General features: G+C 47.8%; 2 protein-coding genes and 1 pseudogene across 6 annotated transcripts; 2 read left to right on the top strand and 1 right to left on the bottom strand.

Moving 5' to 3' along the window:
• Positions 1-1,732: 1,732 nt before the first annotated feature.
• IL24 (interleukin 24) lies at positions 1,733-7,821 on the top strand. Of its 3 annotated transcripts, none has more exons than XM_007988657.3 (6): positions 1,733-2,005; positions 4,050-4,244; positions 5,036-5,098; positions 6,228-6,386; positions 6,724-6,798; positions 7,716-7,821. In XM_007988657.3, the coding sequence occupies exons 1-6, from the start codon at positions 1,913-1,915 to the stop codon at positions 7,797-7,799; spliced, it is 669 nt and encodes a 222-aa protein (XP_007986848.1). In that variant the 5' UTR covers positions 1,733-1,912; the 3' UTR covers positions 7,800-7,821. The 3 variants fall into 3 exon arrangements, with proteins under 3 accessions (XP_007986848.1, XP_007986847.1, XP_037841556.1); XM_007988656.3 differs by having other exon boundaries at positions 1,735-2,005; positions 4,047-4,244; XM_037985628.2 differs by lacking the exon at positions 1,733-2,005 and adding an exon at positions 2,043-2,280 and having other exon boundaries at positions 4,047-4,244.
• FCMR (Fc mu receptor) lies at positions 7,299-26,920 on the bottom strand. Of its 3 annotated transcripts, none has more exons than XM_007988659.3 (8): positions 26,731-26,920; positions 18,519-18,854; positions 17,684-17,797; positions 16,484-16,706; positions 14,909-15,039; positions 14,424-14,567; positions 14,184-14,242; positions 7,299-9,878 (listed from the first exon to the last, which is right to left on the bottom strand). In XM_007988659.3, exons 1-8 carry the CDS (start codon positions 26,765-26,767, stop codon positions 9,750-9,752), a joined length of 1,173 nt encoding a protein of 390 aa, XP_007986850.1. In that variant the 5' UTR covers positions 26,768-26,920; the 3' UTR covers positions 7,299-9,749. The 3 variants fall into 3 exon arrangements, with proteins under 3 accessions (XP_007986850.1, XP_072867653.1, XP_037841555.1); XM_073011552.1 differs by lacking the exon at positions 26,731-26,920 and adding an exon at positions 26,243-26,723; XM_037985627.2 differs by lacking the exon at positions 26,731-26,920 and having other exon boundaries at positions 18,622-18,824.
• LOC119619599 (large ribosomal subunit protein uL13 pseudogene) lies at positions 9,889-14,175 on the top strand (annotated as a pseudogene).
• Positions 26,921-27,323: the final 403 nt, after the last annotated feature.

Here is a 27,323-nt window from a genome sequence, read left to right as displayed (position 1 = left end):
GCTTCCTGCCTTAGCCGTCTCCTGCCTCCCACTCACCTATTATTCCAGCACTCTCACCTGGTCTTTTCTGTATCATCACTGCCTCTTGACATCTTTATCTCATAGTAGTTAGTTAGGGGTTCTTGGTAATGCCCTAAATCCTTATGGCAGGCAGAGGGGAGTGGGGAAAGAGAGTGCGCTGTGCGGCTGTGCCTACTTCTGGAGGGTAAGACTCGGGCCCTCCAGGAACAAAGGATTCCGGCTGGTGGCAGCGATAGCCGAGCAGGATGCTGGCCAGGTATTTTGTTTGGTTAAGAAAATAAACAACACTGAGTATGAGATGGAGGGAGGGGGTGTTGGTGCCAGAGAGATTGGGAAGAATCTGCCAAGAGAGTGTTCTACTCACTCTCCTCTTTTCTTTAATCTCCACTGAGCTGGAGGCATTTATCCTGTCCCCCACATCACATTCCTACTCCCGTTTCCCATGCCTGGACCCAGGTTGGGCAAACTCTTCCTGTAAAGAACCAGCTAGGAACTATTTTAGGATCTGTGCGCCATATGGTCTCAGTCACAACTACTCATCTCTGCCTCTGTAGCACGAAAGCAATTAGCGACAATATGTCAACAAACATATGTGACCCATGAAAACTTTATTTATGGATACAGAAACCTGAAAATAATGTCTTTCTTTTGATTTTTTCCCCAATCATTAAAAAATGTAAAAAGTACTCTTAGGTCGCAAGGTTAAGCCATTCTCAGCTTAGCAGTGGCAGGCTGGATTTGGTTTGTGACCTACAGTTGGCCAATCTCTGATTCCCAAAATGTATTCCTCAGGGATGTGGGCAAATACTTATGGGAAATGCTGGATTAAACAGAGTTAAGAAGCATCAGACATTTCCAGGACGGGCTAGCACATGCCAGGGCTCTCTAACTGACCTCATTAGGATTCATCTGTTTCATGGAGGATCTTGTAAGACCAGAATTCCTCAAGCCTAGAGTCTGAGGACTGTGCTTTGGGAAACAGTGCTCTGCTTGATGCTCTCACTGGGCACATGGTAGAATCTAGAGCTGAGTGCCTTGCTAGCTGGAGATAGGGTCAGAGCTCTTGACTGCACTGGCACTCTTGACACATCACACTCTCGGTGTCCCCTGAGTGGTTCAGAGCCACACAGGCCAAGACTAGCCCACCAGAACACCAGGCCTTCCAGCTTTCTGGGCTTGTCCATGCATACACTTCCTTATTCTTCCAGGTTTCCAGAACCTAAGGAGAGGCACATTTTGATTGAGTGATTATAACCCTAAGGACCAAGGGTAGCTGCATGTCAGGAAACACTCCTCAACTTCCTGGCCCTGACGGATTAAAGGAGAGGTACTTACAGGTGATTCCTTCACTGTGGACTACTGTCCCAGCATGAATAAGGCATCATTATTGAATTATTTTGACAGGAAGGAAACTGGTGCATGCTGCACAGTAATAATGTATTAACATGTGTATAGTTTACCAAGCACCTCTGTGTTGTTTTTGCATTTGTTTATTACACTTGCCCTTGGGGGCAGGTGAGACTGATTTTTAAAAAATTTATACATGCAGAGACTGCAGCTCAGAGAAGCTAAGAGACTTGTCCCTGCCCACACAGCCTGTGGTAGAGCCTGAACTCAGATCCAGGTCTCATCTCACCTCAGGGGCTGCTTTCCCCATCGCCCTATTGTCTTAAAGTGATGGGTGACTAGGCAATGAAGTAATTCGCTAGGAAAGCATGACCAATTTCCCTTTCTCCACCTCCCTCTTTTTCCTCCACCCCTCCCCCCTCAGCCCCCATATATATGCCCAAATCTCCACAAAGCCTTGCTTGCCTGCAAACATTTACTTCTGAAACGACTTCCACGGCTGGGATGGGAACCTTCCACTCACAGCTACGCCTCTGATTGGCGAATGGTTAGGGTGCCTGTCCAACTTTTCTTTTCTGCAAAAAGAACCAGCCCCCTCCAGGCAGCCAGCCCTCAAGCATCACTTACAGGACCAGAGGTGAGCATGGGGATTCTTGGGTATTTTTCTTTGAAGGACTAGACCTCTGCTTTATTTGTGAAAGGACTAGACCTCTGCTTTATTTCTGGGGACAGCAGAAGTCAATTTTTTGAAGGATGTAGGGACAAGACATGACTGTGATGAGGAGCTGCTTTTGCCAATTTAACACCAAGAACAATCGAGGCTGCTTGGGAGGAAGGCCGGGAGGAACACGAGACTGAGAGATGAATTTTCAACAGAGGCTACAAAGCCTGTGGAGTTTAGCCAGGTGCGGTGTCTCATGCCTGTAATCCTAACACTTTGGGAGGCTGAGGTGGGCAGATAATTTAAGGTCAAGAGCTCGAGACCAGCCTGGACAGCATGGTGAAACCCTGTCTCTACTAAAAATACAAAAAAAAAAAAAAATTAGCTGGGCATGTGTTTTCGATATTTTCAGATACAAAAATCCCAACTACTTGGGAGACTGAGGCATGAGCATCACTTGAACCTGGTAGGCAGAGGTTGCAGTGAGCCAAGATCATGCCACTTGGCTCCAGCCTGGGTGACAGAGTGAAATCCTGTCAAAAAGAGAGAGAAAAAAAAAAGCCTGTGGAGTTTGAAAGAACAGAATGAAAAGACATTGTGAGAGATGCTGAAGCATAGCCCCTGTGCCCCGTGACCCATAACCCAGGGGTCGCTGCCTCCCTAGCCCAGGTGCCAGCAGAACCGGGTCTTCTCTGGTCTTCCTCCCGGTGTAGGGGTGGGAGGCAGTTTCTTTAGGTGTCAGACCAGTGCCTGGAGTAAGAAAGGTTCTTAAATTATTGTGTAAAGAAGCACAAAAGAAAGGGAGAAAGAGAGAAAGGGAGGGAGCCAGAAAGCAAGGAAGGAAGGAAGAAAGAAAGGTAAGGAGGGAGGGATGGAGAGAGGGAGGGAAAGAGCAAAGGGCAAAGAAGGCAGGTGGGGCCAGGTGCGGTGGCTCACGCCTGTAATCCCAGCACTTTGGGAGGCCGAGGCGGGCGGATCACAAGGTCAGGAGATCGAGACCATGGTGAAACCCCGTCTCTACTAAAAAATAGAAAAAAATTAGCCGGGCGCAGTGGCGGGTGCCTGTAGTCCCAGCTACTCAGGAGGCTGAGGCAGGAGAATGGCGTGAACCCGGGAGGCGGAGCTTGCAGTGAGCCGAGATTGCGCCACTGCACTCCAGCCTGGGCGACAGAGCAAGACTCCGTCTCAAAAAAAAAAAAAAAAAAAAAAAAAAAGAAGGCAGGTGGAAAGAAATTCTCTGCATCGGTTATAATAAATACATAATGGCGTTAGGTTCCCCAGCTTGGAGGTTCTTCACACAGTCCTTCCCAACCGGCACTTCAGAGGAAGGCTTTAGAGATGATTCATTGGGAAATCTGATGCCTCCCTCTTATTTGGTAAAAAAAAAAAAAAAAAAAAAAAAGTGAATTCTTAGACTCAAGAATGAGTGGTTAGTGGAGGTGGCAGAGTCTGTGTATGACTCTGACCTGCCCTCTGTGTCCCTCCCTGGGACCAGGATTAACCCCTTGCTCCCTTGTGATGAGGAGTGAGGGACAGCCGTCTCCTGGGGAGGAGAAAAAGACCTGCCTGTCTATGTGTGCCTCGTGACTTCAGGGCAGAACTTGGACAAGCACATGTCTAGTTCAGCTCTTTGTTTTCCTAGGTTTGGGCTCCCCAGACGAGGCACATTAGAACCTCCCATTTCTCCACTCTTCTGGGTCAAATTCTGACTTGTAGGTTGGAGGCTAGAGAGAACTGCGGTGGAGAAGGAGGAGGTGCAGGGCGTGCGGGTGTGGATGGCCAAGGTGGGGAAGAGCAGGTGGACTGATGGTAAGACCAGCAGCTTTAAGTCTGAGGGGCAGGAAGACCCCTGCTTCACCCTCAGTGCACCCTAGCAAGGCTGCCGGTTTGCAATAGTCTCAACTTTCCCATTGGAGAGCCCCCAGGATTGACCTGGGGACACCCTCAAAGCATTTTCCCAGGGTATGTCACTCTGGGTCACAGGGCCAGCCTCACAGGCTGCCTCTCTTTCTTTTAGCAGACCCTCTGCCCTCCTTTGCTGGCAACGGTCTCCCAAATGCAGATGGCTGTGCTCCCTTGCCTGGGTCTTATCCTGCTTCTCTGGAGCCAGGTGCCAGGGGCCCAGGGCCAAGAATTCCAATTTGGGCCCTGCCAAGTGAAGGGGGTTGTTCCCCAGAAACTGTGGGAAGCCTTCTGGGCTGTGAAAGACACTGTGGTGAGTAAAGAGCTGTTCTGGACTCAGCTGTGGGGGTTCCCAGGGGCAGTGGGCTGGTGGGGTGGGGGGAAGCTATTTTATGATTCTTGAGTCCTTCGCAGCTTCCTAATCAGTTTCCAGTTTCCCATGTGATAACTCTGTGAGGTCAGAAGGCACCACAAGCCCCATTTACACATGAGGAAATTGGGGCTCAGAAAAAATGTGAGCAGAAAAAATTGGGGCTCTGTGAAATAAACAGAGCCCAAGGGAAACCATGAAGAGAGCTAGATTCATCCAGGCTTCATCCCGAATGGAGTCTTCGGCTCTAAATCTGAGAACTGGAATGAGTAGCTGGGCTGTGGAGGAAGCTCCAAGGGCAAGAGAGGCAGTTCTGGCATACAGGCTGTCCTCCCCCACATCCTGCTTCCCCGCCATGTGCAATATGGAGCCCAAATCCTGCCCGTAGTGGTTCTTAAAGCAGATAGGCTTATTTCCTCCCATGTCAAATGACCAGAGGCATCAAACCGCTTCCTTATCAAATCTGTGTTCAGGCTCTAAGAATAAGAAGAACTCCTAGAACTCCATTTGCTCCTGGGGGGCCAAGCTTAGTTATTTTCATGGCTGCAACCTTGTCTCCCCTCCCCATGGGCCAGTTCAGCCCAGCCCTTCCTGGGTCCTCCTTTGGTCTCTCTGGCCTTGGAGATCTCACAGACTGGATAGATTTAGGGGTCTAGGAAAGCAGCACATATTTGCAGAGTTGGTTTCTATGCTGATCCTTAACCTGGAGATGTCTTTTCTTTCTGTTTGCAAAGCAAGCTCAGGATAACATCAGGAGTGTCCGGCTGCTGCAGCAGAAGGTTCTGCAGAATGTCTCGGTAATCAGACCTCAGGGACACCACCCTCTGTGCGTCCGGTCTACTGTGTGTGGGTGGGAGTGCAAGGTTTTCTTAGGGGAGGTTGATGAAAGCCCTTCACTTCTTCCCTGGACTGACCTTACACAGGACAGGGCTAGGCTGTGAGCCAGGGAAGTCAGTGTCTGGGGTTACTGCTATGTGGTATGTGTGTGCAGTGGTACTGGGAGATGGAGAGGGTGGAGGCTTGTAAACATCTTTCTCCATTTAGCCAGAGAATTATATATTTCTCTTTTACTTCTGTAGGCCCAATGGGCATCTACTCAGGTTCATATCCCCTCTTCCATTTTCATGCTTTTCTCTGTGTCCATTTTCCTGGGTCCTCCTTTGGTCCATCTGGCTTTTGGTATCTCACAGACTGGATAGATTTAGGGGTCTAGGGAAGCAGCACATATTTGCAGAGATGGTTTCTATGCTGACCCCTAACCCAGAGACAACTTTTCTTTCTCTTTGCGAAGTGAGCTCATGACTTAAAATAATACCTAACAAAAGGATTCATCCTTTCTTTCATCACGATCAGGTAGAGTATGTTATCAAGGATGGGTCACCATCTTCTCATCACCCATCTAGTGAGCACAAACCTGCTGAGCCCTGAGCCCTGAAAGATGTGGCACTTCAGGAGCTTGAGGGGGTTAGAGTGCAATTGCTGTGTCCAAAGATATTAGTTTCTCCTCATTTCTTCTGTTCTCAGTCATTTTCCAGCCAACTCTCTATCACCAAGTTCAAGTTCAAGCCCTTTTCAGGGTCCATCACATCCCCATAGCTGTTAAAGAGACCATGTGGCATAGAAGAAAGAGAATATTAACCAGATGAGCAGTCAGGAATCCTGAGAGCGAGGCTGTGTCTGCCACTGACTGACTGTGTGACCTGGGGCAGGTCATTTATCTCCCTGGGTCTTGGTTCCTCCTGTCAAACAAAGATGCTGCTCTCCATGGCTCCTGAAGACTCCTACAGATCTTAGGTTCATCATCACCTCCTAGAAGATCCCTATCTCTGCTGTGCTTATCTTGCCTTGGGTGGCATGTGGGTTGTTCCTTCAGGGGGTCAGGGTGGCCAGAGGCCTTGGCTCAGCAGTGACCCCGACCTTCCTCAGGATGCTGAGAGCTGTTACCTTGTCCACACCCTGCTGGAGTTCTACTTGAAAACTGTTTTCAAAAACTACCACAATAGAACAGTTGAAGTCAGGACTCTGAAGTCATTCTCTACTCTGGCCAACAACTTTGTTCTCATCGTGTCACAACTGCAACCCAGTGTGAGTAGCACAGGCTCTGGATACTGGCAACTCTGGGTTCAAGTCTAGGTCTGCTTCCAGTCTGCTGGGTGACCCTCTGCAAAGTCCTCCACTTTCCTGGGCTTCCGTTTGTTATCTGTAAAATGGGGATGACCACTCCTGCCTGGCAGGATTGCTGCGAGAATTAAAGGAGGCAGCCCCTTTCACAAGGTGGGAGTTTGGAATTGGCTACCTTGGAGATGCAGGATTCAGCCTTGGGCTCTCAGGCTTTTGGGAAAAGTGAGAGGGAAAAGTGAGAGGGAGCTTGCATCTGCTCCTACCTAAAACTTGGCACAACTTCTTTTCTCATGTTATGCAGCAGGAAAATGAGATGTTTTCCATCAGAGACAGTGCACACAGGCGGTTTCTGCTATTCCGGAGAGCATTCAAACAGGTAAGGCCAAGAGCTGAGAGCTTGCCCATCCAGTAGAATAGACTATTCTGAACCATCACATGAGGGCGCCTCAGAGACCCAATGCAGAATGTAATGCAGGGGACGCCATCAGCTTTGCCCCAAAGCCCCCTGACTTAGCAGGAGCACAGGTATATTTGCAGAAGCATCATAAACTAAGTGAAGTCTTTTTTCTTCCAGTTTTCAGGTTAAAGTGCTTTTATATTTTCCTACAAGATGATTTTGCTAGAGGAAATTTCCCTGTGTTTTGTGGGTACTTGAGCTGGGCAACTGAAGTCAGAAGAGAGGGAGACACCCCACCCCTACCCCGTATTTTCCATGTATTTTCCATGATGCTCAACTGGTCTAGTTGTGAAAAACAATTACGGGAAATTACATTTGCTTTTCCAAAATTATGACAACAAAGAAAAATATTTGCTTTTCCAAAATTATGACAACAAAGAAAACCCAAATTTCATCCCCAGCTACCCTCAGAACATAAATGATTTTGATCACTTTTTATTTGAGGAAGAGATGCATCAGCCTGTAAATAAATGGTGAAGAGCAATAACATCTGATGGAGACTGGCCACCTGGGCTCATTTCACCTGTGCAGTGGATTCAGGTGGTGGGACACATCCACCTTATACTGGAGTTTGTGGTTCCTGTTGTTAGGGGTGCCATGTGCCTTTTCCATGTTCCTTGCCCACTGATACTCACTAGCCCATTTGTCCTCACCCCTGAAGCAGACAAACACATGTAGATGGAGGAAAAGTGACAAGCAGGTGAGCTCATCAGAGGCCATCCCAAAGGTGACCCATCCCATGGATTGGAGTCAGGTCTATTTTTGGCATGGCGGGTTGGAAGAAAGACTATTCTCATAGCTAACATGGTTGACCTTCAACCCTCTTTTCCCTTTAGTTGGACATAGAAGCAGCTCTGACCAAAGCCCTTGGGGAAGTGGACATTCTTCTGACCTGGATGCAGCAATTCTACAAGCTCTGAATGTCTAGATCAGGACCCCCCTTCCCCCACTGGATCATTCCCTGTGTCATTTCAAACAGTCTCCATTCCTATGCTGTTCACTGGACACTTCATACCCTTGGTCATGGGTCCCATTTTTGGCCCAGGATTATTGTCAAAGAAGTCGTTCTTTAAGCAGCCCCAGTGACAGTCAGGGAAGGTGCCTCTGGATGCTGTGAAGAGTCTACAAAGAAGATTCCTGTATTTATTACAACTCTATTTAATTAATATCAGTATTTCAACTGAAGTTCTATTTATTTGTGAGACTGTAAGTTACATGAAGGCAGCAGAATATTGTGCCCCATGCTTCTTTACCCCTCAGAATCCTTGCCACAGTGTGGGGCAGTGGATGGGTGCTCAGTAAGTACTTAATAAATTGTGGTGGTTTTTCTGGTCTGTCTTTGGATTGTTAAAAAACAGAGAGGGATGATGGGATGTAAAACTGAACTTTAGAGTGTGAAAATCACACTGTCTTCTGATATCTGCAGGGACAGAGCATTGGGGTGAGGGTAAGGTGCATCGGTTTGAAAAGCAAATGATAAAATGTGGATTAAAGTGCCCAGCACAAAGCAGATCCTCACTAAACATTTCATTTCCCACTCATACTCACCAACCCACCCCATCATCCCTTTCCCTTGGTGCCCTCCTTTTTTTTTTGTCCTAGTCATTCTTCCCTAATGTGCCACTTGAGTGTCAAGCTGACCTTGCTGATGGTGACATTGCACCTGGATGTACCGTCCAATCTGTGATGACATTCCCTGCTAATAAAAGACAATACAACTCAAGTCTGGCAGCCTTTCTTCTCTATTTCTGGATGAATGCCCAGTGAGACTGTGCAGTATAGCCAGAAGAGGCCTTCTTCCCAGCAGCAAAGCTCGGCATCTAGCCTCAAGCTCTGGCTGAACTTTGTGGTCGACATCAATCTAAAGATATAATGTCTGACTATGACCTTGTTCCAAAAACTTAGACAAATAGTATATGTAGGAGGTGGGATATCTCTTCTTCCATGACATAAGTGCTATCCAGGAATTTCTTATTGCTTTCCTTCCCCACCTTGCTATACATTGTCTGGAACTGCCTAAGAAATGGGAAACATTTGTGAAAGCCAAGAAATGTAATAGCTTTGGATGACTAAAATAGATAAAAGTTAAGGTAAGTGCACAAACATCAGTGCCAGGCTATGGAAGAAAGATAAAGAGATGACAAACACTTTTTTTTTGAGGAGAGATGCTGAGGTCAGGGCACTTACGTGCATCAAGTGATGGAGACAAAGTAAAGAGAGTTTATGGATATATATGCATATCTCGCTAACAAGCTTGGTTCTGAAATTTAGAATACCTCATCACATCAAGATAAATTGCCTTTAGCATAGAACTTGAGATAAGTAGAGGTTCACTAGAAGTACTAACTTTTGGATCAGGGCAAAGGCGTTTCCGGGAGTGTTTTTATACTAGACCGCTGCCTAGTCCATGGGGCTGAGGCATGTCCACATAACTCAGAGCAACAGCCTTCTATTTGTGTAAGACCCAAGCATGAGAAGGATGTCCAAGACAATAGCTATGCCTCTGCCCCAGCCTGATGCCATGTGAACTAGAGTCTGGGCAGCAACAACCCTGTGGTCAAAGACATGGAAGAAATGCTCTGCAAATCCCACAGCCTGTTAGATTGGAAAGGAAGCAAGTGGTATTGGGACAATTGCTCTGCATGCCTACAGCTTACCTGTCAACTACAGGAGGCTGCCAAGGTGTGCAAGAGGACCTGAGGGCAGAGCCATACTCAGGGCACAGATAGATGGGGATGGGAGTCAAGATGGGGCATGGGAAGTGATGAGGGCTCTAAGAACACATGAAGCAGGTATTGGATATCAGCAGACAGACGAGACTCCTTGGCACCACAGTCTGAGCCTGGGGTCGGGGGACAGCTGGGGAGTTGTCAAGCAGGAACATTGATGTAGTCGTCTGAATTACTGTCCTCCATCTGGGCGGCAGGCTGGTGGTAGAGGCTCACATATTCACAGCTGGTCTTCAGAGATGGGGCATGGAACCAGGGAGATTCAGACACCTGGGGACAATGAAAGAAGCATCACTGGATCTGGGTAGGGTGATTTTAATATCTCCCCAGGTGGATTTTCATAGCGGGCAATGGAGCATGGGCATGGCTGCTGAGTTCCAGAAGGCAAAGACACAGAGATGGCTCAGCTCCATCAAGTGGAGCAGCCCTGGGGATTTTCAGGGTAGTGCCTCACCCGAGATAACTGGAAAACACTGAGACCTAACGTGGGCAGGAAATGCCTTAAATAGGGCTCAGAGTAAAATCATGTGGCTAAGCATGGGCCTGAAAGAGATCCAGCTGCCAGAGAAGTATCCCCTCGGGGATAAGATGCTGTGACTTACGGAATAAATATGCATCTTCTTAGGCAGTTATTCAGAAGTCGAGTGAGTCACCCTCGGCACCTCTGTAAGGGCTCAGAGACGCTGTGATGTGGCGTCGTGACAGTGCATTCAGGAAGGGGATGGGTGGTGAAGGGGATAAGATGGCAGCCCACAGGGCACACTGGTGCTCCTTTTCCCCAGAGGGAAACTTCAGGATCATCCACCTTGAGGACGGTCAGTTCTTAGAGGACAGGACTGTGCCAATGACCCCCACATGGCATAGTTACTATTGCATCCACTGAAGAAGGCCACAAGGGGGACAGTAATGTATTTAAACACAAGCTCTGAGAATTAGACTTCCAGCAGCCTGAATATAGTAGGCATTCAGGAAGCACTCATTGAAAGAAACTTTTATATATTTTGTACTTTACTAAAGAGGGAAGCAGCAGCAGCAGCTTGCTTTGAAAATACGTCTTCCATCAGTCAAGGAAGTAGGAAGTCACAAAACAGAAAAGAAGAAAAAAGAGAAGGTTGAAAAGAAAAGTAACAGTGAGAGCAAAGAAAACTAAGAAACAAAATTAGATGGTCCTGGTGTAAATATCAGTGAGGATGAAACTCAGTCAAGTAATCAATGAAAGAGCTAAAAAGCACATGTGGGTAGCACTCCACTTAGATGATGTAAGACTGGTCAAGAAAGGCCTGGATCCCAGAACAGCTCAAGATGTCAACCTGAAGCAAATTAACCAGCACATAACAATAGGAGAAATGATACATGAAGTTGGAGGTGACACAGAGAAAAAAGAGAGATGATCAAGATGAAGTTTCCAGGGTGAGAAGGAAGGCAGTAATATCCGAGCTTCCTTTAGAGGCCAAAGAAGAGGCTGAGGATGGGGAAGAAGATGAGGCTGAGGATGGGGAAGAGGATGAAGCAGAGGGAATCCTCGATGTATGACATGGTTTTTTGTTTTTGTTAAATTAAATGAACTTTGAAAAAAGTGAGCAAACCCTTTGTTAGTCTCTCACACTATCTCTTCTATTATGTTTTAATTAACTTTCTTTGTCTGATAATAGAGATGGTTTTAGATTTGCTTAAAAAAACCCCCAAAATTTATCTTTCACTGCCTGTTATAGTTCATAATTTGAGATTAACTTATTTGGCTTAAGAAATGGAAATGCTCCCCATTATTAAAGGCTATAATAATGAGTCACTAAGCATAGGCACCTTGTTGTAAATTTGTTCCATCAAGTTTTTTGCCCCTAATAGTGGGAATGAGAGTTTCAAGTAAAAAGGCAGGGTCAGCTTGGAACAAAGTGCAGGCCCAGGTGAGGGTCTGTGTAGTCATAGGGCAGTTTTAGAGAAAAGAGCTGCTGGAAAGATGGAGTAGACAGACAGTGTCGCGCCTATCTGTCCCTCGGACTGGTTGCTGCACCATCCTCTGGAGTCTTGCCTGCTCAACGGTCAGTACATATGTACTAGGACCGTGTGCACATATTTCTGAAGCAAGCTGCTGCTGCTTCCCTCTTTAGTAAAGTACAAAATATACCGAAGTTCCTTTCAATGAGTACTTACTGAATGCCTACTACACTCAGGCTGCTGAACACTGCCATGCAGGTGTGAACCTTCTCTAGCGGGAGTGGGGAAGGGCAAGTTGGAGAAGCCGGAGGGGACTGCACAGAACTGCCTCTTGTTGCTGGGTACTACTGTTCCCTTTGTAGCCAGGTCCATGATTGACCAGCTGGGGATTAAATTTCTCAGCCTGCCTGAAGGGAGGGTCACTACATGGTTAAGTTTCAGCCTGTAGGATGCAAGTGGAAATGGTGGGAAACGTCAGGGTCATGGGCTTAAGAAGCAGCATTCTCTTCCTCTCTCCTGTAAGCTGGGACGTGCATACGGTCCTGGTGCCTAAGTACTGACCATGGAGCTGGTAAGACTCCAGAGGATGGTGCAGCAACCAGACGGAGGGAATTTCAGTACCGAGACGACCTCTTGGCTCACTGGCTCAGGCCACCTCTTCCTGTCCCTCTGTCTCTGAGCCTTTACTTGGGGACAGGGAAGTAGGCTTCCACCGTGTGGGCCCTATCTTTTGGAGTCTTGCTGCATTAGCTTAGTCTACACTCGAATTAAAACAGGGATTTTCTTTTCCCAGGCGGCTGCCGAAGATGGCGGAAGTGCAGGTCCTGGTGCCTGATGGTCGAGGCCATCTCCTGGAACCCCTGGCGGCCATCGTGGCTAACTAGGTACTGCTGGGCCGGAAGGTGGTGGTCGTACCCTGCAAGGGCATCAACATTTCTGGCAATTTCTGCAGAAACAAGTTGAAGTACTTGGCTTTCCCCTGCAAGTGGATGAACACCAACCCTTCCTGAGGCCCCTACCACTTTCCAGCCCCCAGTCCCATCTTCTGGCAGACCGTGCAAGGCTTGCTGCCCCAGGAGACCAAGTGAGGCCAGGCCGCCCCGGACCACCTCAAGGTGTTTGATGGCGTCCCACCACCCCACGACAAGAAAAAGCAGATGGTGGTTCCTGCTGCCCTCAAGATCATGCGTCTGAAGCTTACAAGAAAGTTTGCCTATCTGGGGCGCCTGGCTCACGAGGTTGGCTGGAAGTACCAGGCAATGACAGCCACGCTGGAGGAGAAGAGGAAGGAGAAGGTCAAGATTCACTACCGGAAGAAGAAACAGCTCATGAAGCTACGGAAACAGGCCGAGAACGTGGAGAAGAAAACTGACACACAGTGGTCATCAAGACGCACGGACTCCTGGTCTGAGCCCAATAAAGACAGTTAATTCTTCATGCTTGGCCTGGCCTGCCCTTCCTCCATCGTGGCCCTGGAATGTGCGGGACCCAGGGGCAGCAGCAGTCCAGGTGCCACAGGTAGCCTGGGACATAGGAAGCTGGAAGCAAGGAAAGGGAGCTTAGTCACTGCTTTCTGAGGTTACTTGAAAGCACGCGGAGAATTGTGCAGGTGTAATTTATCTATGACCAATAGGAAGAGCAACCAGTTACTACAAGCAAAAGGGAGCCGGAAGACTAATTGGAGGGGCCCTACCTTGTGAGTGGAGCATCTGTTTAACTTTCCACCTGGTCATATAACTGCAGCTGTTAGAATGTGCAAGCGCTTGGGGACAACACGAGCTTGCTGTTGTACAATGGGTATTTACAGCAGCATAGACTGGGAAGATGTGCGACCAAGGGGTTACAGGCATTGCCCGTGCTCCTCACTTGTATTTTGTAATCAGAATCAAATAAATTATTTTTAAAGAAAAAAAAAAAAACAGGGATTTTACCACACCCTTTTAAAAAAATCTTTATTCTGGGTTCTGCGTGTTTTGGACACTGTAGGCTCCTTTAGAGAATAAAAAGCTTTCTCATCTCAATTCTTAAACAAAGATGAATGGACAAAGGCTTTCCACCCAACCATCAGTGGCCATGAATGGAAACGCGAGTTTCCGTCCAGTCTAGATTTAAAGATGAATCCTCCTCACTCAATGTGTTGAACCTTGTCTACATCTCTCCCAAGTCTCCTCTAGACCAGGCCTAACCGCCTCCAGTGAAGGGTAAATTACTTCCTCTCACCTTCGAAAGTTTACTAGAAAGTTCTCGCGCACAGGAAGGTGAAACTGTCTAGGTAGCTTCCACCTCCCTAGGACCTCCTAGAAATCTAATCTCCTCCACTAGAAAGCCTTTCACAGAACTGTGGAGCTGCCACCTATCATTCTCTGCTAAGCCAGCGGCATCCAGCACGCACGTATCCCATGACAACTGCTTGGCTAGAAGCCACGGAACCAGGTCTTCCACAGTTCCCGGTATTCAACCTCCTGACACCAAAGAAAGACGAAACTAAAACAACTTGTTGGACTCAGGGCCCAGGAGCTGCTGGGAAACCCGCTCTCCAGATCGCGGGGGCGGCGCGGGAAGCCGCACTCAGGCCCCACCCCAGGGCTGGGGCCGTCCAGTCGGGCCGCGGCTGCCAATCCCAGAAGGAGCAGACCTTACCTGCAGCGGGGCGGGGGGCAACGGCGCTCCGGGGCCTGGAACGGGGGCCTCTCCCTTGCCTAGGGAACAGCGAGGGCGGGGTGAGGCGGTGGCCGAGGCTCCCGCCCCACTCTCGTGCTACCGCCCCCAGCTCCACCCTGCGGGAAGCCCTGGCACCTAGGAGTGCGCCCCGAGGCGCCCGGCCTTCCCGGTGCCAGCGCACTCTTTCCGCTTCTCCCCGTGGCTCGCCCGGCCGCTCACCTGCAGCATCCGCCCCACGAGCGCGCCGCGGGCAGGCGCTGTAGATGTTGTTTTGGGAGCGCGGTCGCGGCGACCCGCGGGTCCTCTGGGAGCTCTCCAGGACGCGCATCATCACGGCCAGTCGGCGGGCCCGCCTGGAGAGGGCTTCCCCGCAAAGTCACAGGAAGAGGGAGGAAAATGGCATCAGAGGCCCGTGCCACCTTCCCCAAACGAAAGGCTGCCTCCTCCCTCGGGCTTGTCAGTGTCTGACCTGGAGATGCTCCAAGCGTGGGGAATGTACGAGGCACCGCCTCGCCCTGCCCTGAAGACCAAAGGGCCCAGGGCGCTGTCCTCCTCAGACCAGTGGCCTCCACTTCCCTACACCCCAGGCTGCTCATCAAAAGCTCTCTGAGTTTCCCATGGAAGTTCAAAAGAGGGTTCCGAACGCTCTGGGCTCTTTGGGCAGCTCAGCTCTCCCTCCCCAAGCCCCCAGCCCAGCCACTCACCTTTCCTCCTTTCAACAGCGCTTTTCACCACCAGCCCCAGAAGTGCCAGCAGGAAAAGGCCCAGGATGGTCGAGATCAGAATGTGAAATCCTTGGCCTTCCCTCCCAGACCGTGAGCCATAGTCCAATGTTCTGGGGAGGGAAGGAAAGGTAGAGAGGGAGGAAGAGATTATTAAAGGAGGTAGGTTCAGGGCGTGCTTCTGTGTGGCCAACGTTTTTGGAGATGACTTACAGATTTGTCCTTTTGTTAACAGAATTCACTCCACTCCCCGCTCAAAAAGACTTGCCTATGGAGTCACGAAACTTGAATTCAAATTCATATTATGCCTTTTACTGGTTGTGTGATCTTGAATGAGTCTCCTAATCTCTCTGAGCCTTACCTCTTCGTAAATAGGTATAGTAAAATCTATTTCGCAGAACTGTTATGAGGATGAAATAAGAGTGGATATAAGGAATTTAACGCACCTTCCAATGTTCAGCACGTCAGTTTCTTCACGAGATTATTGCAGATATTGACCGGGCTAGTTCCTTATAATGGTGGGGAAAAGGATGTTTTTCTCATAGTGCTCCTTCTGCCTAGAAGTTCTCCCCTCAATTTTCTCTACATATTGAAATCTTACTTTTCTTAAAAGACGTTGTGTAAGTCCTCTTTTCTTCCTAATTATGGTAAGCCAGACTGTGTGTGTGTGTGTGTGTGTGTGTGTGTGTGTGTGTGTGTGCGCGCGCGCGCGCTTTGGGTTTCCAATTCTGCGGTCATGGCTGTTTCAGGCTTTATCACAGTCAGACTTATGTTAGTAAGATCTGGATATTGCATATTGTCATCTTCTTGTATCTTCAGGACATAGCACAATGCCGGCCACATAGTAGAGAGTAAGAAAATGCTGGTTGTACTTGATGTTTTCCCTACTAATAGGTTAGGAATCAGGAGTCCTGGTTCTATTTGAAACCACTTGGTTCTCATGACCCCAGTTTCTCACACCTATAGAACCCAAAGGATTTTGGAGGTCCTGTTTCTCACTAACACCTTTGTCTTTGCTTATGCAAAACCAGTTTTGATTATTGTAGGGTTTTTTTTTTTTTTTTTTTTTTTTTTTTTTTGAGTCTGCTATAATGCTTCCCCCTAGTGGTATATTGCAGTACTTCCCTGGACTGCACCCCAGCCTTTAGACCAGTGCTGTCCAGGAGACATGTGAGTCACACATGTAATTTTAAATTTCCTAGTAGCCACATTAAAACAGTAAAAGGAAATGAGTGAAAGTAATTTTATATTACTAGTTTAATAGTTAAGTTTATTTTTATTCTCATTTAGTTCTTCCCCATCAAAATAGATTTGAATGAATCTGAGTGACAGGAAGAGCTGGGTCTCACTAGTTGCTACAGGATCAATGCTGGGGCATTGACAAGTGTGTTTTTGTTAAAAGAGCTAATGAGTTAATGAGCTATATTCATAGGTGGTATATTTCACAGTGGCCTAGAGACAAAGCCAAGGCAGGTGTCTAATAATGGGCATTGCAGTGGATTTCAGTGGATCTCCTAATTCAAGCCTACATCTAGATCCTGGACAGTGTTCTCTTACCTCTGTCTGTGCAGCCTGGTGTGGTGGTTGTAGCTGGCCGTCCGGGGCTTGAGCAGCTTCTCCAGAGCTGAGATCTTTGAGGCTGTAGTGGATGGCAGGAAGGTTGGGGGCTTGTCACCTACTACTGAAGATGCTCTGGACACTCGAGGGTGGTGGGTGATTTGGGTGGTGGGGGAGGAGTGGTGGACTGGAGGAACCTTGGTCCTTTGAGCTGGTGTGGTAACTGCAGGAGGTAGCAGGAAAAAAATGATGTTCCTTTTATATACTCTATTCTCCAACAGGATTAGGTCACCACTTCTTTCCACAACATACCCTTCCCTTTTATGCAGACTACTTTTGTTCTTGCAGTCCTCGTGGCCTAAAATCCTTCTTAACATGCTATCCAGGCCTAGTCAATTCCAAGTATATTTGCTTCAAATACCATTTCTTCCAGGAAGCCTTCCCTGACTTCCGAGGTAGAAGAGCTTGCCCCGCTCTGAGCAGGGGGAGAAACTTTTTTGTAGTTCTATTCCCACTCTGCCTTGTGCTGTATTTGTGTGCTAATCTGTTCTCCCCCATCTCACACCTATCAGTCACGACCTTGGCTACACGATCTGTTCAATTACACTATCCCTCTTGGCTCTCAGCGGGGTTACCTAGTGTAATGTTGTTCAATTAATGTATCCACTTCATCGGCATATGGGATAATATGATGGAAATATTGCATGTCAAAATGCATTTAAAACTGGACAATGATATCAAAATGTAAAGGTATCATTAGTATGAACATCCTTAATCTTTTAGTTGCAAAATAGAGTTAAAAATCATTAGATGCCAGCAGGTAGAAGACAGCCCTACGGGGAGCACGAGACATGATGATCTCCAGCTGGGAAATGTCTGCCCAGTCTTGGTTTCCGCAGTCATTCATAAAAGAGCTAGATTTTGTGAGTGGAGCAAAACGTCATTGCTTGTGGTGCCACCTGGTGGTAATACGTAAGTTCTGCAGCTAGGACCAGGTGACCTGACTGTTGGACAGGCTTGAAGGATATGGACAGCAGATCTCAGGGAGGTATGTATCCTCTCTAAAGGCAGGGAATACACACCTAAGACTCAGCTCAGCTCTGCCAGCCACTCTATGAACTGAACATAGACCCCCTCCTCCATTTTCACACTGCCGCAGCATGTCACCCACCTCTCCTACCCTCGCTATGGTGAACTGACCTCTGGTTACGACTTTGGAAGAACTGGCATATGGAGGCATCTGAAACAAATAGGGCAGATGAAACCATTTTGGAGTCTCAGGCATTGGCTGCTCTTCCCATGATGGCTCGTATTCTATTGGAGGGAAGCAGAATGTGTTGGTGATCTCTAGGAGGAGACTGAGGCTTGGGGAAGGGTCTGTTGGTATAAACTGAAACTAATTCAGCCAAAGTGGATGACAGTGAGGGGATGAGGGCAGGGTCCACTGAAAGAAGCAGAACAGGAGCTGTGTTGGGGGCTTCCCTGGAGGAAATACTGGTTCCCCTAGTCCAGTCAACATTCCCTGCAAAATCAGCAGAGGTCATTGGGATTCTAGGCTGTTAAATTACTGCTGCATATGTGTGGGGAACTCGGTGGAGGAAAGGAGAAAGGCAGGATTCCAGAGAAATAAAGGATCAGGTCATAGAGTAATAAGATTGGCCTATAAGTGTGGCTGGGTAAATTAGTGTCTTTCCTTTATTTCTCATGGGACAATTACATAGGATAGTTATGTCGCTTTGCTTCCAATTTCCTCCATCTCAGAGCCTCTCCTCAATCTCAAGCCCCCACTCCCCTCATGCCCTGGGTAGGATGGACAATACAAAGAGAGTGCCTATCTTGTTCCTTACGTCCATGTTGGGTAGAAAATTCTGTGGACCATGAAGTTAATTGACTACGAGGTTTCATATGGATCTCAATCATTATGTGGCTTATATGGCAACAGTGTCAGAGTCTAGGGGACTGTTACAGTTAGATGACTGTCCCAGTCTTCCCATTTTCTGGGTAGTCTGAGCCTCCAATCAGCAGAGGAACCTACCACTGTGGACATTCAGGGTGACTTTCTGGGTCTTCCCCCTGTCTGTGTTCCTGCCCGCTCCACAGGCATAGACTCCGCTGTCACTTTCGGTCAGCTGTGTTACCTCCACTAGGAACAGATTCTTGTGTGGGTATTGCTTCAGAGTGACTCGGCCTTTGTATTCCACCTTGATGAAGTTGGTGGTAGATACCACAGTACCACATGTTCCAGATCCAACCATCTCCCGGCACAGATACATCCTCACATGCATTTCAGGAAGTGGGCACTTGATGGTAACTGATCCGCCCAGCTCTCCCTCTACCTTTACTTCTGGGAGGATCCTCAGGGCCCCTGATACTGCAGGGAGAAGAGATTAATGCAGAGGGAGCCCTATCTCTAGCTATATCCCAGCCCCATCCATTTCCCAGCTCCAGCTCTCTCGCCAACCATAGCCCAAGCCCCAGCCCAATCTCACATTCATCCCCAGATCTAGCCCTGTCCCCATTATTAGCCTTGCCTCAGCCTATCCTTAGCCACAGCCTTATCCTCATTTCTTTTTTTCTTTTTCTTTTCTTTCTTTTCTTCTTTCTTTCTTTCTCTCTCTTTTTCTTTCTTTCTCTTCCTTCCTTCCTTCCTTCCTTCCTTCCTTCCTTCCTTCCTTCCTTCCTTCCTTCCTTCCTCTCTTTCTTTTCTTTTCCCCTCCCTTCCTCCCTCCCTCCCTCCCTCTCTCTCTCTTTCTTCTCTCTCTCTCTCTCTCTCTCTCTCCCCCTCCCTCCCTCTTATAGGATCTCACTCTGTCACCCAGGCTGGAGAGCAGTGGTGTGATCATGACTCACTACAGCCTCAACCTCCTGGGCTCAAGCAATCCTCCCAACTCAGCCTCCCAAGTAGCAGGGACTACAGGTGCATGCTGCCATGCCTGGCTAATTTTTGTCTTTTTTGTAGAGATGGGGTTTTCATTATGTTGCCCAAGCTGGTCTTGAACTCATGGCCTCAAGTGATCTGCCTGCCTCGGCCTCCCAAAATGCTGGGATTGAGCCACTGTGCCCGACCCTTATTCTCATTTCTACCCTTAGTCTCAACTTCAGCCTCGTCCCATCCCCAACCCTACCCACAACCTCAGGCCAGCTCTATGTTCACCCCCAATCCTATGCCCTAGTGTTACCTTAATTTAACCCTCAACTTTGGCCTCACCACTGAACCCAAACCCGTAAGAAGCCAGACACGAAACCCTTGAGATGATAATCAAAAGTATATCTCCCACTCCAAGGAGACATAATATGCCTCAGGTGACCCCAAACAGCATACAACCCCCATGTGACCTCAGCGTGGTGCTGGCAGCATGGTGCGGTTGTGTTGCAACAGGTTTTCCTTTCCAGTTTGGTTTCGCTCAGCCGCATCCATCCAGCCATTCGTCTGCAGTTCTATTTATTAGATCATTCAACAAGCGTTTATTGAATGTCTTTCCTGTGACAGTAAACCAGCCGGCATCCCTCCCTCAGGAACAAATCATTTAGTGAGTGATACCAATCAATGGCCAGTGAGCAGTGTAATACATCCCATGAGAGAGATTGCATGGGGTTCCCTGGAAGGAGCGAACCTGGGCACCTGATGTAGGCTGTTGCAGGGGGTGGCGTGGTTGGAGGAAGGCTTTCTGGAATAAGCGATGTCTGAGTTGTGACCTGAAGGAATGGGTATGGAGGGCAACTGAGAGTGACGATGCTCATCACAGAGGCGGGGGACATAGAAGGGGAATTGAGGGTGTGTGTGCATGTGTGCATAGGTGTGCACACACTGTATGTGTGATGGGGAGGGATACAAGATGTGGTTCATGAGTCCCTGACATCATAAAGCTTATGCTTTGAGTGAGAGAGGTCAGGTCTAATGCACTTGAGTCAGCTGCAGAAGAGGGTAAGGCCATGCCTGAGTAATTGCCAACTAAGTGGATCCCGTAAGTGTCTGCATATTTCTGGGAAGAAAGTTCATAGGGTAAAGCGTGTGCATGTGTGGTGAGGTGGGGCTGGAAGGCTGAAGTGGAAGAGAAGAGAGTCTTCCAAACAGCCAGAACAGTCCCCTAAAAGACCAGGATATGAGAGAGAACATAGCATGTCCATGGGCGGAGAGAAATTTGCAAACATACTGAGATTTCTCCACAGGGCATGCATTAAGAAGAGCACTAGGGAGTTTAGTCAAATGAGAGTCAGGGGAAGCTTAGGAAACAGGTGGGGATTGAGACTTTGGGATAAAGACATGCTGGGCAAAGGGAAGAATTCTGACAATGGTAAAGAGGTAAAAACAATTGTGGGAGCAGAAAAGGGGGTTGGGGAGGGTGGGGAGGGTTAGAGAGGGAGGATGTATGGGAGCATGTTGAGATCTAAAAGTGTAGCTGACATAAACGTGGTAAAGACTACAGAAGAGGGTAAGGCCATGTCTGATTAATTGCCAACTAAGGCAGATGGACCAGCCAAAAACATGAACTCTGACATGGAAACCCTCACATGAAAAGCCCAGCACAGCTTTAAACCCACTGGAAATCGAGTCATGAGGTAGCCTCACAACTAGACATTGCAATGAAAAGGTGACCTGTCACAAAGTGTCAATCAACAGACAAAGACACAATCAAAGGGAGGTCTGGAGGAATCACCTTGTGCATCCAGACAGCCCCCACCTGTGTGGGAAGCTGAACGCCGAGGGTGGAAGCACATGGAAGTGTTTGAATGAGACTAACCCAGCCAGGAAGGAGGTGTGAATGCCACTTTCCCAAGAGCAAGATGGTACAAAATGGGCAGGGGGAAGATAGCAGAAATGGGGTCATCACCTATGTAGCAACCTCCAGCAGCCTCAGGCTGCCCAGGGTTGAGCTTTCGGTAAATCCCTGGCTTGCCTGTTCAGCTCCTAGTGCAGACCCTGGATGGATGAAGTGCAAGGAAAGCTACTGGCTATGCTGAGCTCTGGTCCACAAGGAAGCAGTAGCTGGTGATGTGAAAATGACCAGACCCCAAGAAAAAGAAACTAGTTCTCCTCAAGTTCATGGTAGCTTCTAACCTATTCCCAAGACTTAGTAAAGCAGATTTTGAAAACAGAGAAAAGACAGATATAAGCTACTGGTTTAGGCATCTAAAGTAGCACAGTGTGCATGAGACTCATCTGAGGAGAATGGCTACAATGCAGACGACCTGATCCTGTGCTTAGGAATGGTGATTACATCTATCTGTGGCATGATCTAGAAATATGTGTTTTTCAACAAGTGTCCCAGGTGCCCTTGCATTTCTGCAATCCTGGGATATACAACATTTACAAATGATTCCGGGGAAGAAAAGGAGGAACTGGAGCAGGCTTCGAAAGGAACCAACCTGTTCAATAGTAATATTTTTGAGAGGCTGCTAAGTGACATTAATCTCTAAATTGGTGACTTGATTTTCAGTGGTTATGATAGGGAAGAGGGAGAAATGTGGCTTAAAGGATCACTCTCAATATATAACTGGATGTAAATACATGATTGGAAAATGGGAAAACATTTTCACCATACAAAATAAGGTCAAGGTTCATAGGTCCTTGGTGGCTGGGGAGCTCTGGAGAGGGACTCTGGCACCCACTTAGGGGTGATTTTCCAGTGGAAGTGCAAATGAGGACCTAGTCAACTCAAATCAGAGCAGATCTCAGGAAGAGGAGAGTTGGCCTGTGATTTTTATGTTTATCAAAAGGGGCATGGATTTTTTTAAAAAGGATGAGAAAAATCCCACTCAGCTTCTTATTTCCAAATACAGTAGCCTGGGTGTGTCCAGGCCTGCAGCCTGTCACAACGAATGAAGTGTCCATCTCCTTTCAAAGGCCAGCCCCTCCACCTGTATCCTGAGTCCATCATTCACATATGTTTTAGTTCTTCTTGTCTGCAATGATCCTGTTTCTTTCTCTGGCTATTGGAGAAAAATGGCCTTCTCCTCTAGCATTGCCATAGCTTACACACATGTCCTGCTATTGCCCATCTTTTCTTCTTCTTTTTTTTAAGACAGGGTCTTTCTCTGTCGCCCAGGCTGGAGTGCAGTGGTGCAATCTTGGCTCACTGCAGTCTCCACTTCCTGGGCTCAATTGAGGCTCCCACTTCAGCCTCCTGAGTAGATGGATGGGATTACAGCGCCTGCCACCACACGTGGCTAAATTTTTGGTAGAGATGGGCTTTCACCATGTTGCCCAGTCTGGTCTTGAATCCCAGCTCAAATGATCCATCCACCTCGGCCTTCCAAAGTGTTGGGATTGCAGGCGTGAGCCTCCGTGCCTGGCTTTGCCCATCTTTAAAAACTCCTCAGTTGATCTTTGCCTCCCCTTCACCTCCCAACACACCTCTTTATTCTCTTTATCAAACCAGTCATCAAATTTGCTAAATCAGATTCACTTCCATACCTCCCAATTTCTCTTCAATCCACTCCTATCAGAATTTCGTGTCCAGTGTTCCACTGAAACTGCTCTTGTCAAGTCACTGAAGTTCTCCTGTTGCCACATGTAATGGTTGCCTCTTTATCTTTGTTTCCCCTCATCCTCTCAGCAGCGGTTGACAGAATGGAGCAGGCCCATCTTGAAACACACCCTTGGTGTGGCTTCCCCAGTGCACACCCTCAGTGGTGGCTCCCTGTCAGCCTGCGTTCTTCCTCTCCTTCTCTCCCACCTCTCCATACTGGGCTAACCCAGGGCCTGTGCCTTGCACCTGTTCTTTTCTCTGTCCTCCCTCCCTCTCTGCCCTCACTCGCTCATTGACTCCCATGGCTTTTATGGCTAATGCTATAGATTCCATCAAAACATGATCTCCAGTTTTACCTCTGAGCTCCAGACTTGCCTCTGACATCTCCACTCGGACCCTACTTGAATGTGTACGATATATGCCAAACTTAGGACAGCCAAGAAAGAACTGATTTCTCTTCCAAAACCCTCACATACTCTTCCAATGATCCCATCATCCACCCAGCTGCTGAAGCCTAGAACTCATCTTCATGTCAAAGAATAAAGAATAAATTTTAAGAGTGTGTGTGTGTGTGTGTGTGTGTGTGTGTGTGCTGGGTCCCAGCATCAAATGTATATATGTATATATGTTTGTATGTATGTATGTGTGTATGTATGTAGTATTGGTCAAGGTAAAAAGGTCTGAAAGCTCACACTGCATGACACTGCCTTGCTTTATTAAAGAGCTCTAGACAGGGCTCCAGGCAAAGTGGCCTACAGTTTGTGCCTCATGTACTAGGCCCTAGGGAGGCCCACCCCAGCATTTGCAGGACCTGGGGTAGGAGTACAGATTAAGGCCCAAATACCGTATATCTGAATATTTTTAAGTTATAAATCAAGTTAATGAACTGTTAAATAAAATTCGCTTTACTTACCTAACTTGACAAATGCACCTTCTTTGGATGTTCACTCTACTCCGTGGCCATGCAGGGAAAACAACCCCAAGCTTCCTGCCCCCAGCCTCTGCCCACCTTCCTTCTCATCCCTTCCTCCTGCCCACAGCACAGGGGTCCTGGTATATACATAGTAGATACCTCAGCTTGCAAGTACAGTCTTTGTCCACCCCTCACCTTCTTCCCAAATAGCCACCTATGGCTACCTTTTATAGGCCAGGGGTCAATCTCAAGAGGAAGACCCAGGATAGAAGCTTGCACCATCATTGAAAAGGGGCCCACAGTCATGTGGACAGGGAATTCTAGTTCTAAAAGAGAGTTTGGGTAGGGCATGCTAGCTGGGGCTTATAATCCCAGCACTTTGGGAGTCTGAGGCAGGCTGATCACTTGAGTCCAGGAGTTTGAGACCAGCCTGGGCAACATGGTGAGACCCTATCTCTATTAAAAATACAAAAATTAGCCAAGAGTGGTGGCATGTGCCTGTAGTCCCAGCTACTCAGGAGGCTGAGGTGGGAGGATCACTTGAGTCTGGGAAGTTGAGGTTACAGTGAGCCGTGATTGCACCACTGCATTCCAGCCTGGGTGACAGGAGTGAGATCCTGTCTCAAAAAAGTGGGGTTGGGTGTGGGCTTGGGGTGTATGCATCTCCCTGGCCTGCGAACTCCTCACCCTGTGGGCATGGGCATGACTGGAGGAGGGTGGGGCCCATAGTGAGATCCCTTTTGGCCCACCTAGAATGGGGGTACTTCTCAGGACAGACTGAAGTCGTGCAATTTGAGGATCCTTCATGCCTTTAGGTCTTCCACTCCCCACCAAATCCCCTCTTCCTCCTCAGGCCTAAGTTTAGTTAACCATCCACCATACCCTCCTATGTCCTACGGCCTCTCACAGTGTTTGATGTTTCATGTAAACTCCATTCCACTGGACTTTTAGAGATTTTCGATCTTCAGCTCAACAAATACCTGCATTTCTTTCATACTCAAGACATCGCAAAGAAAGCAAACATCAACAGGAAGCCATTTCAACCCACAAGGAACTTGTCACTGAATAAACCAAATTAAGATGGACACACATTAAACATAATACAAGGCAGCTATTGGGCTCAGAAGAGGGGCCTCAGGAATGTCTACAAGAAGGAGGTGAAGTTTGAGATGAACTTTGAAGAACCCATAAAAAGTGAAGGTGGCCAGGTGTGGTGGCTCAAGCCTGTAATCCCAGCACACTGGGAAGTCAAGATGGGTGGATCATCTGAGGTCAGGAGTTCAAGACCAGCCTGGCCAACATGGTGAAACCCCATCTCTACTAAAAATACAAAATTTAGCCAGGCACGATGACGCACACCTGTAATCCAGCTACTTGGGAAGCTGAGGCAGGAGAATCGCTTGAACCCAGGAGGCGGAGGTTGCAGTGTGACAAGATCATGCCACTGCACTCCAGCTGGGGCGACAGAGAGAGACTCTGTCTCAAAAAAAAGAAAGAAAGAATGGTGAAGGTGAGAGGAAGGGTGTTCCTGGTCCTGGCAGAAGGCACAGCATGGGCAAGGGCATGGTGGCAGGAGTGTATGGCTTGTGTTCAAGGAGGAGTCCTGTTGGCCGGAGGTTAGGAAAGTGTTGGGGAGTGTGGTGCTCAGAGTATGAAAGGGGGGTACAAGGAGGAGTGTACGTTGACTTCAATAGGCAGTAGAAGTCATTAGAGGTTCTTGGGAGAGGTAATCCTGTGATTAGAAGTCAAGTTTAGGAAAATTAATCTGGTGCTGCAGGCATCCTGAGTTAGAAGAAGTGGGAAAGATAGTTAAGAGGGGATTGTGTGTTCTTTTCCTGTTCATTTCCTCTGTTACCTTCCTAATGTCAATTGCTGCTGCTTCTTATCCTGGTAGATATGGATCTAGAAACTGCATGATTTGGCCATTGATTGGATCAAGGTCTGAATGAGGATAAATCAGAAGAGGTGGTAATTAGCCATTCTGGCATTTTGTGGCTGATGATCAGAGATACTTCAGACAGGTGAAATAGCTGGTTCGGATGGTGATCAATGAGGAGTTTGAGGTAAGGTTAGGTGGGCTACATTTCAAATCTCAGTGGAATATTGAAGTAGGGGTTGCCCAGGAGACAGCTGTAAATTGAGATATGGAATTCAGGAAATAGATTAGAGCTACTGAATGGATTACAGAGTTTTCATTTAGGGTTGAAAGCTGGAAATTCAGGACTGAAAAAGATCTATAGAAAGAGCATAGAGATAAGAAGAAAGAAGTATGGAGACACTTGCTTCAAGATCCCATAATAATACGCAATACGTTTAGGAGAGATGACACCTTCAACTCTTAAGAGTTAACACCTGGCTGCGCACAGTGGCTCACACCTGTAATCCCAGAGCTTTGTGAAGCTGAGCCAGGAGGATCACTTAAGGCCACAAGTTTAAGACCATCCTGGGCAACACAGCAAGACCCCAACTCTACAAAAAAATTAAAAATTAGCTGGGCATGGTAGCATGCACTTGTGGTCCTAGCTACTAGAGAGTCTGGGGTGACAGGATCACTTGAGCCCAGGAGTATGAGACTGCAGTTAGCTATGATCACACCACTGCACTCCAGCCTGGGTGACAGAGTTAACACCTGACTGAAACAGGAGAGTGTCTGGAGTGGAGAAAGGAGAATTAGCAGAGCCCTGGGAATGAGTGAGGAGGGCATCCAACACCTCACGTGGCCTCCATTCTTGTCCTGCCCTAGGTGTTGGTTTGCAACTGAATCCATCCAGAAACATCAGAGCTAGAGCTACCAGGCAACTCTTCTACTTGTGGCCAATTCAAACCTCATTCAGAGGTCTGAAGTATTTCCCCATAGTACTTACCTGGCAGGAAGTAAAGTGACCAAAGCCAGAGGTCCATTGTTCCTTCTAGAGTGCAAGATCCACCCAAGAGCCCCTAGAGAGGGAGATGGAGACACGCTGCTTACTCAGGAAGCCTTCACAATCTGGAGCTAGAAAGAGATTTCTAGCCCCCACGAGGAACAAAGCTTCACGATGAGGAAATGACAACCTCCCTTGTTTGCTAACTAGTCTTAGGCTAAAAAGAGAGTGCTGACAAACCGCAGAGGAAGTCAGGAGCTGAGAAAACATGTTATGTGGAGTAAGAAAGGGTCACTCCACTCAAAAGGCATCTAGGAAGTTCCTCCAGACTATTAGCAGCGACCAGGCCTGATATTCCTTTGTCTTGGTGCTTTTTCTTAGCAGGGCCTCCCGTGCTTTCCTTATACTCATTGGTTTCCGAGCTGGGGTCATTTGCTTTCATTTGGCCTTCAGAATAAAAGAGCCTTATCACCAATTTTCCCCACCTGAGAAAGGCTGTATGGGCAGATGCTTGGGCCTGAAGTCAGAAGATGCTGACTGTAGTCCTTACCAGTCACCAGTTAACTCATCTTTACAAACGTTTTTGAGCACCTACT

Source organism: Chlorocebus sabaeus, chromosome 25, assembly GCF_047675955.1.
Source record: "Chlorocebus sabaeus isolate Y175 chromosome 25, mChlSab1.0.hap1, whole genome shotgun sequence".
In the NCBI taxonomy this organism is placed as follows: domain Eukaryota; kingdom Metazoa; phylum Chordata; class Mammalia; order Primates; family Cercopithecidae; genus Chlorocebus; species Chlorocebus sabaeus.
This window is presented reverse-complemented; position numbering and strand designations above follow the sequence as displayed.